This window comes from Bufo bufo, chromosome 4 (genome assembly GCF_905171765.1).
Source record: "Bufo bufo chromosome 4, aBufBuf1.1, whole genome shotgun sequence".
Lineage (NCBI taxonomy): Eukaryota > Metazoa > Chordata > Amphibia > Anura > Bufonidae > Bufo > Bufo bufo.
In genome coordinates, this window is record NC_053392.1 from 515,628,440 (window position 1) to 515,642,919 (window position 14,480).

A 14,480-nucleotide genomic window follows, 5' to 3' on the forward strand; every position below is an offset into this window, starting at 1 on the left:
TGTACACTCCAAAATCTTGTAGACTTAATGCCTATGGATTTAGAACAGTTGGTCAGAAATGCTCCTGTAAGTGTCCCAATACTTTAGTCCATATAATGCATGTCTGTGGCATTCTTCCCATCACCTATAGGGTGCTATCAGCAGTTCTGACAGCTGCTGACAACGCACTGGACTATATACTACACATGAATACCGTCATACCACAACACAGCAGGATGTAAGAAAGGAATCACACGCCATTTATTGACACTGTATCAAATATTTATCCAGTATTTAAAATAATTTATATACAGAATATACAGAGTGGGGTCACGGATACACAGGTTATGTCTATGGTGACGCTGAAGAGTTTGCTCCGCCCATGGTAATACTGTTCTTGTCACTCAGGGTCCTGGTCACAGTGCTGGCCGGGGACTGCAGAACTTTTCTGGACAGCCTCATTCTACCATCAGTCGGATCACGGCCAAAGTATTTTACCTGGGAGAAAAAGAAACATGGCTGTACGTTTTCTGCTGAGCGAACCATTATTATTCCACTGCCATCTACTGAGCGATTACAAAACAAAAATTATACAGAACTTAACACCCCCTGCACCCCAGAATTCATAAAGTCACAAAATAGTGACTCAGTCATAAAATCATATGCACATTTCTTAGCCCCTTAAAGGGGTTATCCAAAAAGTGCTGTGCCGGGCCCCTCACATGGAATATACTCACCTGGCTCCCCGCAGTGCTTCTGGTCCCCGCATCGCCGCTGCTGCTTCTCCCCATGCATGGATGAAAACATCCGGTGTCAGGGGGGGAGCAGCCAATGGCAGGCGGGGATGAGCCTCCCTAGCGTCACCCACGATTCAGCCGTGTACCGGAAGAAACAGCAGCAGCGGTGTGGGGACCAGGAGTGCCGCAGGGAGCAGCGCAAGTATATTCCATGTGGGGGGCCCGGCACACGGGGGGATACTTTATACTCTTGGATAACCGCTTTAATGCATAATCACGTATATGTATGTCATTATGCTTGAGGGGTTGTATGGAGCGAGCTGCCCGGGTAAAATACAGCAGGCACCCGCCGCAATGAGTGAGATCAGCAGTGACGATGGGGAACCCCAATATTTAACCCCTCAGATGCCGTGGTCAATAGCAATCGCGGCATCTGTGGGGTTAGGCAGAGGGAGGGCCTCACTCTGCGTTCTGATGCGAGCCCCTGCAGCTAAATCACACGGCTCCAGCCTGGGGCCTTCTGACGGTTCCCAGGCCTGTCATTAACTGCATGGAAGGCTGTCAGAAAATGGCACTGCAAAGAAAAGAGATTTTTTTAAAAGTTTATTTATTTTTTAAGGGAGTCTGTCACCTACATGACATGATTTAAACTGATAATATAGCTCTGTGGGCCGCCAATACATAACACTGATGGTACCTTGCTTTAGTGTTTCAGAGTCTCCAAAGCACCAAAAACAAAGTTTTAAAGATATACAAATTAGCCATCGTAAGTGCCCAGAGGCGGCGAGTGTGCTGCCAGTGCCCACCGCCTTACTTGCATCTGAGTCCTCCCCTCTGTATCGCCCGGCCAGCACTGTAGCCTTGCAGCGTCATTATCATCTGCATTCGTAATCCAACGCCCGGGCCCTGCAGCGAAGCGTGCAGTCCAGAATAGGACATGCTCTATATTTTTTGGAGGGGCGCGGAACGGAAAACCGGATACGGACTGCAAACGGTGTGCTGTCTGCATCTTTTGCAGACCCATTGAAATGAATGGGTCCGTTCCTGTTCCGCAAAACGGATGCAGACTCATACGGTCGTGTGAATGAGCCCATACTAATATATCTTCATAAGCCAACGTAAGCCATGTTCGCTCCACTACAACCCTCAGTTGACGGACAGAGCGAGTTGTGTATTTTTTCTGTGCGATGAACCCCTTGCTGTTGGGTTGTCATCGTTCATGCCACTGCCAGGGGCTGGACAGTGTGACTGACGGCCCCTGGAGCTCATGTGATCGCAGACGTCCGGAGACAAAGGGGAGAAGGATGCTGTCTTCAAGCAAGGGACTGGCCTTGTATTAATCACAAGAATTGCGTGAGAGGGTGGAAACAGCAGTAATGCAGAGAAAATGCTGGGACTTGTAGTCTTTCAGTGCTCACCTACAATACAGAAGTGCAAGCTAGAAGTTGTGAAATGGGGGACATTTACTAATGCTTTAAAAAAAAAAAAAAAAAAAATTGCATATTATGATGCATGACATAATTAGCAACTTTTTAAGCTTCTCGCCACTTTTCTGAAGTGGCGAGAAAAGGGGTGAGGCTTGGCAGGAGGCGTGTGTGGCTTAGCGCAGCCTGACGGATTTACTTTAACTGACGCCAGAAACTGGTGTAAGTTACAGCTGAAGCCGACGCCAGACTCGAGTTTCTGGAGCACGGAGAGCCAGAGACGAGACTAATTTGCTTCTTAATAAACCAGGTGCATCTTACTCCAGCGCACAGAGATTAAGACTGGCGTATGGGAATACCAGTCTTGATAAATCTCCCCCCATCTGTTTTAGCAAGGGGGCACTAAATTGTAAGATTGCAATGGGCTCTGGCTTTTTTTTTAAGCTCCCCAAATAACTATTTTAAGACTGATGACAGAATATCAGGCACTTCATTAATAAAAAAAAAAAACAACCAAAATCTATAGCATAAAAAAAGCATAAAAAAACATAACAATACTGTTAGTATAAATACCTGGATCTGCTGACCAATTTCAAAACCCAATGCATTTGGATGTTGTATCTGAAAAACATTCAGCATTAACCTCATCATGATAGGAAGCTCACATGAACAATCAGTATTCTGGAAAGTGATGTCCACCTTTAGAGAATTATTTCTTAGGCTACTTTCACACTAGCGTCATTGATCTGCAAAAAACGCTTCCGTTACAATAATACAACCAAATGCATCCATCATGAACAGATCCGGTTGTATTATGTCTTCTATAGCCATGACGGATCCATCTTGAACACCATTGAAAGTCAATGGGGGACGGATCAGTTTTCTATTGTGCCATAGAAAACGGATCTGTCCCCATTGACTTACATTGTGTGCCAGGACGGTTACGTTTGGCTCAGTTTCGTCAGACGTACACCAAAACGCTGCAGGCAGCCTCCAGAGCGGAATGGAGAAACTGATGGCAAACTGATTCACTCTGAGCGGATCCTTTTCCATTTAGAATTTATTAGGGCAAAACTGATCCGTTTTGGACCGCTTGTGAGAGCCCAGAACGGATCTCACAAACGGAAAGCCAAAACGCTAGTGTGAAAGTAGACAGTGTTTTTTCTTCTTTTGCTCACATTGATGAGCCATTTAAAGAGAATTGTTCAAAAGTCACTTTAAATTAGGGGTGGGCGGTATCGGCGATATAAATTTGGGCCACGAAATGGATTTTCGCCATATCGCCGGACCGCGATATGATCGCGCTCTCTGCGCGCACCCTTTTCTCCTGATGAGCCGGCCGGCACAGTGGAGGGAGAAGGAGAGAGTTCCTCCCTCCCCACTGTGCGCGGCTGCCGCTGAACACCAATGAGGACAGAGTAGGAGGAGGAGGGGAGGGACTGTGGCCACTGCACCACCAATGAATGTGCCGGCCATATCCCACAGGGTCCCCCTCCCTTCCCCCCCATCATTGGTGGAAGTGGGCAGTTCCGATCGGAGTCCCAGCAGTGTAATGCTGGGGCTCCGATCGGTTACCATGGCAGCCAGGAGTCACGCTACTGAAGTCCTGGCCTGGAGTTATCAGAGGGGGCGGATCAGAGGCTGGGGGGGGACACATCAGAGGCTGGGGGGGGGACACATCAGAGGCTGGGGGGGGGACGACACATCAGAGGCTGGGGGGGACACATCAGAGGCTGGGGGGGACACATCAGAGGCTGGGGGGGACACATCAGAGGCTGGGGGGGACACATCAGAGGCTGGGGGGGACACATCAGAGGCTGGGGGGGACACATCAGAGGCTGGGGGGGACACATCAGAGGCTGGGGGGGACACATCAGAGGCTGGGGGGGGCACATCAGAGGCTGGGGGGGGCACATCAGAGGCTGGGGGGGGGGGCACATCAGAGGCTGGGGGGGGGACACATCAGAGGCTGGGGGGACGACGACACATCAGAGGCTGGGGGGGGGGGGACACATCAGAGGCTGGGGGGGACACATCAGAGGCTGGCTGCCATGGTCAGCTCCCAGCTGTTGTGTGCACAAAGCACAGGGCAGCAGGGAGAGTGTAAAGTCCTATTCACCCTAATAGAGCTCTATTAAGGTGAATATGACAAGGGTTCTAGCCCTTAAGGAGGCTAATAGTTATTAAATAAAAAGTAAAAAAAAAGTTTAAACCCCCCCTCCCCAATATAGAAAACAATATATCGCAATATATATCGCATATCGCACATGCTTAAAATTATATTGCAATATAGATTTTAGGCCATATCGCCCACCCCTACTTTAAATGCCTCATTGTCACATTTAAGTCCACTGAATGCAGTGCATGCTCGCTAGAGTCCTCATACTAATGAGTTCCTGCCTCCCCCCACTGCTGGCAGGAAGACTGTTGTCGGCCATTCATGGGAGGTCAGGGGGACTCATGCAGCTCATTAATAGGAGGACTCCAGCGTTTGGCTCCTCCTGGAGCTCCTTAATAGAAATTTCTGAGGGGTAGGGGGCACTTACTTTTGCAAGGTGGAGACTGTAAAGTTTATTTCATTGCACACTCAATATGCTTACAATTATGGACATCTGTGTATATGAAGGACTTGGCGGGTGCAGAGAAGGGCAAGCAAGGTGACTGCAGTACCCAGACAGGTTAAAGGGGTTATCCATCATCATACAACAACCCCCCCCCACGTGTCGGGCCCCTCAGAGGGAATATACTTACCCCGCTCCCCGCTTCTCCCTGTACACGGATGAAAACATCCGGTGTCGGGGGAGAGCAGCCAACGGCAGGCAGGGGCGGGGACGAGCCTCCCTAGTATCGCGGGTGACTCTTCCCCGTCTGCCATTGGCTGCTCCCACCGGACACCGGATGTTTTCATCAGTGTACAGGGAGAAGCAGCAGTGGTGGTGGTGCAGGGACCAGGTAAGTATATTCCCTCTGAGGGGCCCGGCACATGGGGGGGCTGTTTATGACATTGGATAACCCCTTTAAACGTGGGTTTGTTTAGTCTGGAAAACAGACGACTTAGGGGGTGATGTAATTTCAACGTACAAATACAAAATAGGGCACTACAGAGATCTTTCTTGCTGGTATCATTGGGGGACACAGGACTGTGGGTATAGCTTGCTGCTGCCACTAGGAGGCGACACTAGGCTGAAAAAAGACTTAGCTCCTCCCCTGCAGGCTATACCCCCTCCAGCCTGGAGAGAGCATGTCAGTTTTAGCTTAGTGTCGTAGGAGGCAGACCCCCTGCTCTTTTTTTTATTTTTATTTCCTTTTAGGTTGGGGGTCCAGAGCTACTAAGAGCTCTGCATCCCCGGGGAGGCTGACCGGTGACGCTTATTCCACCGCTCTGCCTCCCACAAGAAGACAAAGAGGACCAGGAGGGCTTGACCTTCCTGCTCCCCCCAGCCATAGGGCCACCTGTTCCTGCCCTTCAACCTGGTCCCTGTCACTTGTGCCAGGGACTGAAGAGGTGGCTCTGCTGGTCCTTGTCACAAGGGTGAAGAACACAGATGAAGGCAGGTGAGTACTCTGGAGTGGGTAAGTATCCTCAGCTCCCCCTCGGTCACCTCGTCAGTAAATACCTTCTTGTCTTTAAAGTGGACCATTCCCTAGTGAGGGCCCCCACATTACCTCAGCCACCTGAGGTAGGTTTGGACTTCTAGCTATGTCTCGGGGCCTGGGTTCCCCCATCATAATCGGGGGGGGGGGGGGGGGATCATCTAAGGGCGCATCTCTGATGGGGGATCTCATTCCGCGGCCTCACCTTATCCGGCCTGCGGGGTGAGCACCCGCGGCCGGTATGCAACAGGGCGCTTGAGCGCCGCTCCGGACATAACGCTTCCCGGCCCGTTCGACCGGGCGCCGAAAAATTTAGGCCCCGGCTTCTCTTCGGGCCTCCGGTACTCGGCACGCGCTGTTGCGGCCGCAGCAGGTGGATGCAGCGGACACATCCGACCACCGATTGGGAGGTTGAACTGCCAAGTCCCTCCTTGTACCGGTTGGTCATGCGCCGACATTATGTCCCGGCTTTGCGGCCTACTAGGCCACAACTTTCATTCCGATGCTGGAGGGGGCGGGTTCGTCCCTTTGGCGCGAATTTTCCCCGGCTAGCGGTCCCCCTCCCCAGGTGCCAGCTGAGCTCCGGCCTCCGGTCCTCTAAGCTGGGTTAACCCTTCATGGTAAGCCGCATTTTTGCAGCAGGCACTGGACATGCCAGTGCCCCCTTTCTGCAGACCAAATGATTTAAGTTTAAGAAATGTAACCTGCCTCCGATTCATTTTGCGGGGACATTACCGATAGTCCTGCGCCCCTCAGCCCACATCACCGCCGGACCATCCTGATGGTGTGATACCAGACTGGCCCATGTCCTATCCGGACAGTGGAGGATTGCTCACAGTTCCCAATCCGCCCTCCGGGGTCGTTTGGTTGACAAAGGACAGAAGAATTCCCAAACCACCCTTCTGGGTCGTCTGGTTGATATGCCATCACCTGTGCTATCCAGTCCAGGACCTCTGTAATTCCCAATCCGCCCTACGGGGCCGTTTGGTTGATGATACTCCACCTGCGCAAAATCAGGGAAGCACATCTGGAGGACTCCCAATCCGCCCTCTGAGGCCGTTTGGTTGATAATACTCCGCCTGCACAAAATCAAGGGGAGCACATCTGAGTATTCCCAATCCGCCCTACGAGGCCGTTTGGTTGATAATGCTCCACCTGCGCAATTACAGGGGAGCACACCTGAAGGATTCCCAATCCACCCTCCTGGGTCATTTGGTTGATAATTCTCCACCTGTGCATTCCAAGGGTGACCTCTGGAAGTTCCCAATCCACCCTCTGGGGTCGTGGGTTGATTAAGTACCGCCCACTCAATCCAGCGAGCGGTCCTGTGGAGGGTCCGATTCCACCTCCTGGGTGGTTTGATTTAGGGATCGACCGATTATCGGTTTTGCCGATATTCAGGATTTTGACAGTTATCAGTATCGGCATCTATTTTGCCGATATACCGATAACGTATTGGGAACAAGGATCGCGCTGCTGTCAGCGCTCTCCGTGTTCCCTCAGCAGCACAGAGGAGAAGGAAGCAGTGTCTCCCTCCCCCTGTGCTGCCGCCAATGAGAGGAGAGAAGATGGCGGGATCTTCCACCCGGCGGCTTTCCGAGTTGATAGCGCCTTCTTTTACGTACATTTTTCCAAGTCATCTACATCCAGGGTTAGGGCCAGGTATCTGGTTTCGTCCAGACGACCGATGGGTCGTTTGGTGGCGTTTCAGTGAGGAACATGTCCCCTCTCTGTGAGTCTTCTTCCCCTCTTTATTCTGGGAAGGTGGCATTCCTGGGGGCGGGCTTTTCCACCCAACGACTTTGGGAGTTGGGAGTACTTTTCTTGTAAGTACGTTTTTCTTATCAGGTACGCGCATAAGGCAGTGCTCCGCTCATTACCTTCTTTTTGCTGACGGTAGTCGCCGCCTTCCATGTCGACAGGACATTGTTTTCCCTACTCCCTCGCACTCGAGAGAGTGAGCTCTCCATCAGAATGTATTCGAGCTCGGAGTCTTGTCCATGACTAGCTCTTCCGCTGTGCGGATTTTTACCTGGTCATTCCTGGAGGTCCTTGGAGGTGCTCGATGGTCACGAAGGGGTGTTCCAGGTGGATCCGTTGGCGGCTGCTTAGGCATTACGCTCCCAGGGCAAGACACCACCCAGCGGAGTTCGGGACATCTGACCAGCGGTCAGCTCTTCGGGGGATAAGTGTTTCACCCTGCATCAGCTTCGCGGTTGTATACGGCAGCGCCTTGATCTTCCTGGCGCACGTTCACCAAGTTTTTTTGCCAGGTGCTTCCTAGGCATCGACAGTGCGGCTCCGGGCTTCCGGGTCTCGCAGGCAGCAGTGCATTTAGCATTCTCGTGGGTGCTATTCCATGGGCGTGGATCTTTTTCCCTCTCCGTGGACTGCTTTAGGACGTCCCACGGTCCTGTGTCCCCCAATGATACCAGCGAGAAAACGAGATTTTGTGAAACTCACCTGTAAAATCTCTTTCTCGCGGGGTTCATTGGGGGACACAGCACCCACCCAGTATTTATTATTGTTGCATTCTCCTTTACTTGGCACATGTTTTCTACTGCTCCTACTGCTTGTGCACAAACTGACATGCTCTCTCCAGGCTGGAGGGGGTATAGCCTGCAGGGGAGGAGCTAAGTCTTTTTTCAGCCTAGTGTCGCCTCCTAGCGGCAGCAGCAAGCTATACCCACGGTCCTGTGTCCCCCAATGAACCCCGCAAGAAAGAGATTTTACAGGCGAGTTTCACAAAATCTCGTTTTTTATACCTAAGCCTATAGCCATGACAAGAGGTTATATTCTACGCCAGAGGTAAGACATTATAGACAGGGATTTATTACTGTAAGAGCAGTAGGACTATCTGCCACAGGAAGTTGTGATGGTTGATTCATTGAACAAGTCCAAAGTGTCTTTTTCCAACCTTATCAACTATATAATATATATTCTGCATCAATTTGTTTTCTCAGAGCAGATTTCAGGGACTGCTACTACAGGAACTGCATTGGCATAAGTGGGTTTACACGTGAATTTCTGTAAATTGTAGCATCTTCATATGTTTTAAAGGGGTTGTTTTAGTGTTTAATACTGATGACATATCCTCAGGACAAGTCATCAATATCTGACCGGTGTGGGACGGACTCCTGACCCCCCCCCCCCCCCCCCCCATATCAGCTGTCCTTTAAAACGTACTTACTTTTCGATGATCAAGCTGTGAATTATGAAGCAAAACCGGAGTCATATTTGGGTACAGCTTTACCATCACGCCAATATCTCTGAAAAAATGTAACCATATAACACATCACTGAATAGTGTCAAACACTGATAAAAAGGAAAAAAATATGCTAGTAAACAGATAAATCTAGAAATCTTACAAATATATATTTTTTTAGAAATCAAACTTCGGTTGTGGTGTAAATGGAGAACAACAGGCAGAAGCAACTTCTGTTGATGGCGTTGATAAAAACTTCTGTTGATGGCGTTGATCATCATTGAAAATTATCGAAAGTTATACCATAACATTCTCATCAGTGGTGGTCAAAACTCTAGGACTAATCTAAGAATAAAGGCTACAACCAGGTAAAAAGCTAGTTTTGGGTGGAATCTGAATCAGTAGAAATGTACTGTTATTGTATAATTAATTTAGTAATACTTTCTTATATATTTAGAAAAGTTAATCATGAATATATTTTATGTTATAAGGCCCTTTTTTATCCAGCACAGTGATCAGAGTTCTAGTGGTGATAGAAAATCAGTTCTCACCTCTCCTGTACCTTATACTATAATTAGTGATAAGCAGGGTGTTCTAGTGGTGATAGAAAATCAGTTCTCACCTCTCCTGTGTCCCTTATACTATAAACCAGGGATCAGCAATGGCCGGCACTCCAGCTGTTCTGAAACTACAACTCCCAGAATCCTCCTTTCACTTCTGTGGGAATTACAAGAACAGCCGAGTAAGTTTGTATGCTGGGAGTTGTAGTTTTGCAGCAGCTGGAGTGCCAAAGGTTGCTGATCCCTGCTATAAACCGTGATAAGCAGGGTGTTCCACTGGTGATAGAAAATCAGTTCTCGCCTCTCCTGTGTTCTCTCTCCTGTCCCTTATACTATAATTAGTGATAAGCAGGGTGTTCTAGTGGTCATCAGTTCTCACCTCTCCCGTGTTCTCTCTTGTCCCTTATACTAGGCATCTTCATACTGTTCAAACACCCTTAGTTACAATGCCTTAAACTGTTCTGCACGTGCTCAGTAGATAGTTCCTCCTCCAGAGATGAGAGAAAGAAGTTCACCACTGGGCAAGTCTGCAGTAATCTCAAAACGGCTACAAAGAACAGGAAGACAGCATTTACGGTGTTGTCCAGGAATAAGTACCGTATATGCCGGTGTATAAGACGACTGGGCGTATAAGATGACCCCCAACTTTTACACTGAAAATATAGAGTTTGGGATATACTCGCCGTATAAGACTACCCCTTTTTCAACACACACCAAAGAAAAATGTAAAAAGCATTAGATCTGATATCAATATGGTAATTTTAATTCAAATAAGTATGACATGCTGTTTGTCATCAAACATGTAAAAACCACCTTCCTTGTCCTCCCTCCCTGCCTCCCAGACCCTAAACATGTGCCACCTATACCCTGAACATGTTTTTGTTATGTTATTCTTCATATTCACATTCACATATGCACATCTGCGCCGCACTTAGATACGCCGCATGGAGATCTCGCACATGCGCAGGAGCGAGATGCGAGCGGCCGTGAGGATCCCGTGTATCCATGCTCGCCGCATGAAATCTCGCACATGCGTAGGAGCGAGATGCGAGCGGCCGGGAAGATGGCGGTACAAGGAGCATACAAAGTACAGAGCCGGGGGGAGGCATACAAGGTACAGAGCAGGGGGCGGTATACAAGGTACAGAGCAGGGGGGGCATATGCCATGGGTTACATAGCAGCTCTCAGCTGCTGGGGATACAAGGCCCCGGGCTCTCTCTGTTGATAATTCGGGGGTCTCAGCACTGCAGCACCCGCCATACCCGGCGTATAAGACGACCCCCCACTCTAGAAAATATTTTCTAGGGCTCAAAAGTCGTCTTATACGCCGGTATATACGGTAACTTTTCACAGGTGCCCCCTGCTTGCCTGTGCTATGGAAAGATTGATACTTACCTACTCCCCGCCACTCCGGTCCTGTGTGTGTGCTGGCTCCCGTGTGTCCATCTTCCCGTCCTCGGATTGTTTAATTCGTCCCCAGCATGGGCATGGTCACCAGAAGTAAACAAACCGCGTACCGGAAGATGGACACAGGGGAGCCAGTGCACAGGACCAGAACTGTGGGTAGCAGGCAAGTATACATCTTTCCACAGCGGAGGCAGGCTGCAGGTACCTGTGAAAAGTTATTTTTTTCCCCAGACAACCCCTTGATGGCAGCACTGAATATAGCAGCTTCACATTTTACATGTTTATTCCCATTTAGACTTGCACATGATTCTCCAGGACATACATGGAGCTTTTTCAGGTTATATGCAAAGTGCATTGCAAATTTACCTAGAGGAATTTAGGTAATTTCAGAAATTGTATTCCAATAAGTATGGTTTATGTTCCATCTAAGTAGCCTGATTACTTACATGATAGTAAGAAAAAGCCCAATGTTACCATTTTACTACAGTAAATGTATTACTAAATTATTGGCCATTTATGAAGGAGCCGGAGTCAGAACTTTGGCTTAACCACTCCACATCCCTGGCTACGACCTCTTCAGTTTTTCCCTGCACAGAAACGCTCCTGGACTGGAAACTGCAGCACAGATCCATTCCAATTTTCTTAAAGGATTTTCTGTAATTATCAATTTCTGACCTGTGCTCTGGACAGATCAATATATGATTGGCGGGTCTCTGTTGTCTCAGGAGCAGCAAAGTGTAGCCATGCCTTGCACAGTAGTTCAACCCATTCAAGTGAACTACCTGAGCTGCACCAGGCACAGCCACCCTCATGTGGACGTCATCCTGCTGGATACTGCAAGGAGGCGGTTGTGTCATGCTGCTCCTCCTTCATTCTGGTGATCAGACCAAGATAGGTCATCAATGTATAGCCTTTTACCATTCAAATGGTAGAATTCAGATTAATAATAGGAAGCTCATAGTCATCAGTGAACGTTCAAAGTTTCACACTTTAATTATAAAATAAGGCCACAAGATTAAGACTCAACCTTACCTTATTTCTGTTATGGTGGCTGTATATATGGCTCCAAACTCTAACTGAAAATCTTGCTGCAAAACAGAAAATTCTTTAGGAAGGAGAAAGTATAAAGAACACCATGATCATTGGTTGGGGCACAGAAGGGTAATGCTTACATCATCTTTGCAGATGTCACTGATGAACTCCCTGGCCTCTTGCATGGCACTAGGTGTTGGCGCAAAAACGGAAAACACTTCTTCATCTAACTGACTAACGGTTACCCCTGGAGAATAAAAACCCAAAGTTTACTTGCACACACACACACACACCAAAAAAATAAATAAAAAATTATTTTTTTTTTCCTACTACCCCTGTACTGCTGAAATTCTGGTCATATCTTGTGGATGTTTGGCTTCAGGATCGCACTGGGAGAAATGGTGGTGCATCCATACACCGCTAACAAGTGTGTAGGCCACTGACTTTTTTTTATTGGTTGTCTGAGGAATGTTCTGCCAGACTGAATGCACTTGGGCACGCAAATCATCAAGATCCACTGCTGGCAGCTCCCTTTGCAATTGCCGAACAATGACGTCCCAGATGTACTCAACGCGAGACAAGTCCGGATGGTTAGGCTGCAGAGGCTGCTCACAGTAGTACAAGCAACATGCGGCCTAGCGATGTCCTGATGAATAACGGCTCCAGGGACACTTTGGAAAAATAACAGTACCACTGGTTCCATGATCAAATCAATCTAACACTGATATGAAGACTAGAAGGATTTGTCTACAGTACATTATGCCACACTACACGGTAATCATGGGAGAAGGACAGGTGTGACAATGCCTTATGAAGGCCTCTTATGGCACTGTCCCCATAGTCTCCATATCAATCACTGGATATCACACAATGCTGTGCACCATGACAGCCTTTGAGAGCAGTGGTGTGAGGTCAAGGGAATTCCTGTAGCTGGAAGTCTGACTCAGTCAGGCAAACGTCATTGGATGGTTTGTGTAGACACTGTTTGTCGCCCTAGGCTTGGGATGTAACATTCAATTTCACTTTCAGTACAGAATGGATGACTACGCGCCATTCTTATAATCAGATCATACGTTCGTGCAGAAGTTAGCCTCTGTGCACCTCTTGCTGTAATTCCAGTTTGTCATTGTTCTCCCAAACACTGGGGCATGTAACGTTGAACAGCGCTGACATCCCGGCCTGGGCAAAAAGCTATCTTTAAGAGTGATAAACCAAGGTGTCTCAGTTCAAGAAATCTGTCCCTCTCAGTCTGCGACAAGTGGAGGAGATACCCTGTTCGTTGACATGCGAGTTATAGTAGAACCATTCCACAAGACTTGATAAGATTTCTGGGGTTTCATGTGGTTAAAACATTCTGATTTCAATCAGTCGTTTAGGCCACTCCCACATGCCACAGATTGGCACTATTTTTGGGGGCACTATGCATGGTGCTGTTTTTAGGAACTCTATTTTAACTGCACTATTTTGGGGACACTGCAAGGTACTATTTTAAAACATACCAAGGTTTTCCAAAAAATCACAATTTTTTTTTTCCAGCCATATTATTCCCTGTTTCAGCTGCACAGCTAGATGCATTTTACTCAGAAGCAGGGGTGTCTCCCTTCTGCCAGCACTGTACTGCTGTGACGTCCTTTCCCTTACTTCCCACTATGTTTGTTTTCAGCTCGAGAGTTAAAAGAACAGATAAAGGAGGGATACATCACACTTACAAAAAGGCAGGAGCTCCTATAATCTTCAAAATCAGTTCTTTTACCAGGTCCAGGATCTCAGCTAGCTCTGACATACCCCCACTTCCTGTGAACCATCTTCTGAGTCTCTGTTACTAGGGACGTATCTTGCCTGACAACAAGCAGTGGACTGGAAGGTGGAAGTGAGACCCCTAGTGGTCATAACGTTACAGCTTTTTTCAGGGGGATGCAGGCATATTTTATAAATTAAGTGATTTAGAAAAGGAGACTTTTGTATTACTTACCAGTAAAGTCTCTTTCTCGCTCTTCCTTGGGGGACACAGGAAACCATGGTATAGCTCTGCTCCCTAGGAGGCGTGACACTAAGCGAAAGCTGTAAGCCCCTCCTCCATCAGCTATACCCTTCAGCCTGGAGAAGAGACTGCCAGTTGCGTGTCCAAGTAGTGAAAGATAACCACCAACCGGAAAAAGAACTGTCGAGCCCCAACGGGGGCAACCAAGCCGGAACCACAACTGTAACCCAATGAAGGGCGGGTGCTGTGTCCCCCAAGGAAGAGCGAGAAAGAGACTTTACTGGTAAGTAATACAAAAGTCTCCTTTTCTCGCCCATATTCCTTGGGGGACACAGGAAACCATGGGACGTTCCAGAGCAGTCCCAGAAGGGAGGGACCAGAACAAACTCAACCAACGCCAGAGGCATCAATCAACTGCCGCCTGCAACACCAGACGGCCTAAAGCAGCGTCAGCCGACGCATGAGTATGCACCCTGTAGAACTTGGTGAAGGTGTGCAAGGAGGACCAAGTGGCCGCCTTGCAAATCTGCTCCGAAGAAGCCCGATTTCTCTGAGCCCAGG

At 48.5% G+C, this 14,480-nt stretch overlaps 1 protein-coding gene across 1 annotated transcript in view; it reads right to left on the bottom strand.

Moving 5' to 3' along the window:
* Positions 1 to 220: 220 nt before the first annotated feature.
* PNPT1 (polyribonucleotide nucleotidyltransferase 1) overlaps positions 221 to 14,480 on the bottom strand; it is a 91,822-nt gene continuing 77,562 nt past the window's right edge. The window contains exons 24-28 of the mRNA XM_040429711.1: positions 12,079 to 12,185; positions 11,939 to 11,994; positions 8,925 to 9,003; positions 2,714 to 2,761; positions 221 to 477 (exon numbers count right to left, since the gene is read on the bottom strand). Coding sequence (XP_040285645.1) covers positions 331 to 477; positions 2,714 to 2,761; positions 8,925 to 9,003; positions 11,939 to 11,994; positions 12,079 to 12,185 — 437 coding nt within the window. The 3' untranslated portion in view covers positions 221 to 330. The remainder of the gene's footprint in view (positions 478 to 2,713; positions 2,762 to 8,924; positions 9,004 to 11,938; positions 11,995 to 12,078; positions 12,186 to 14,480) is intronic.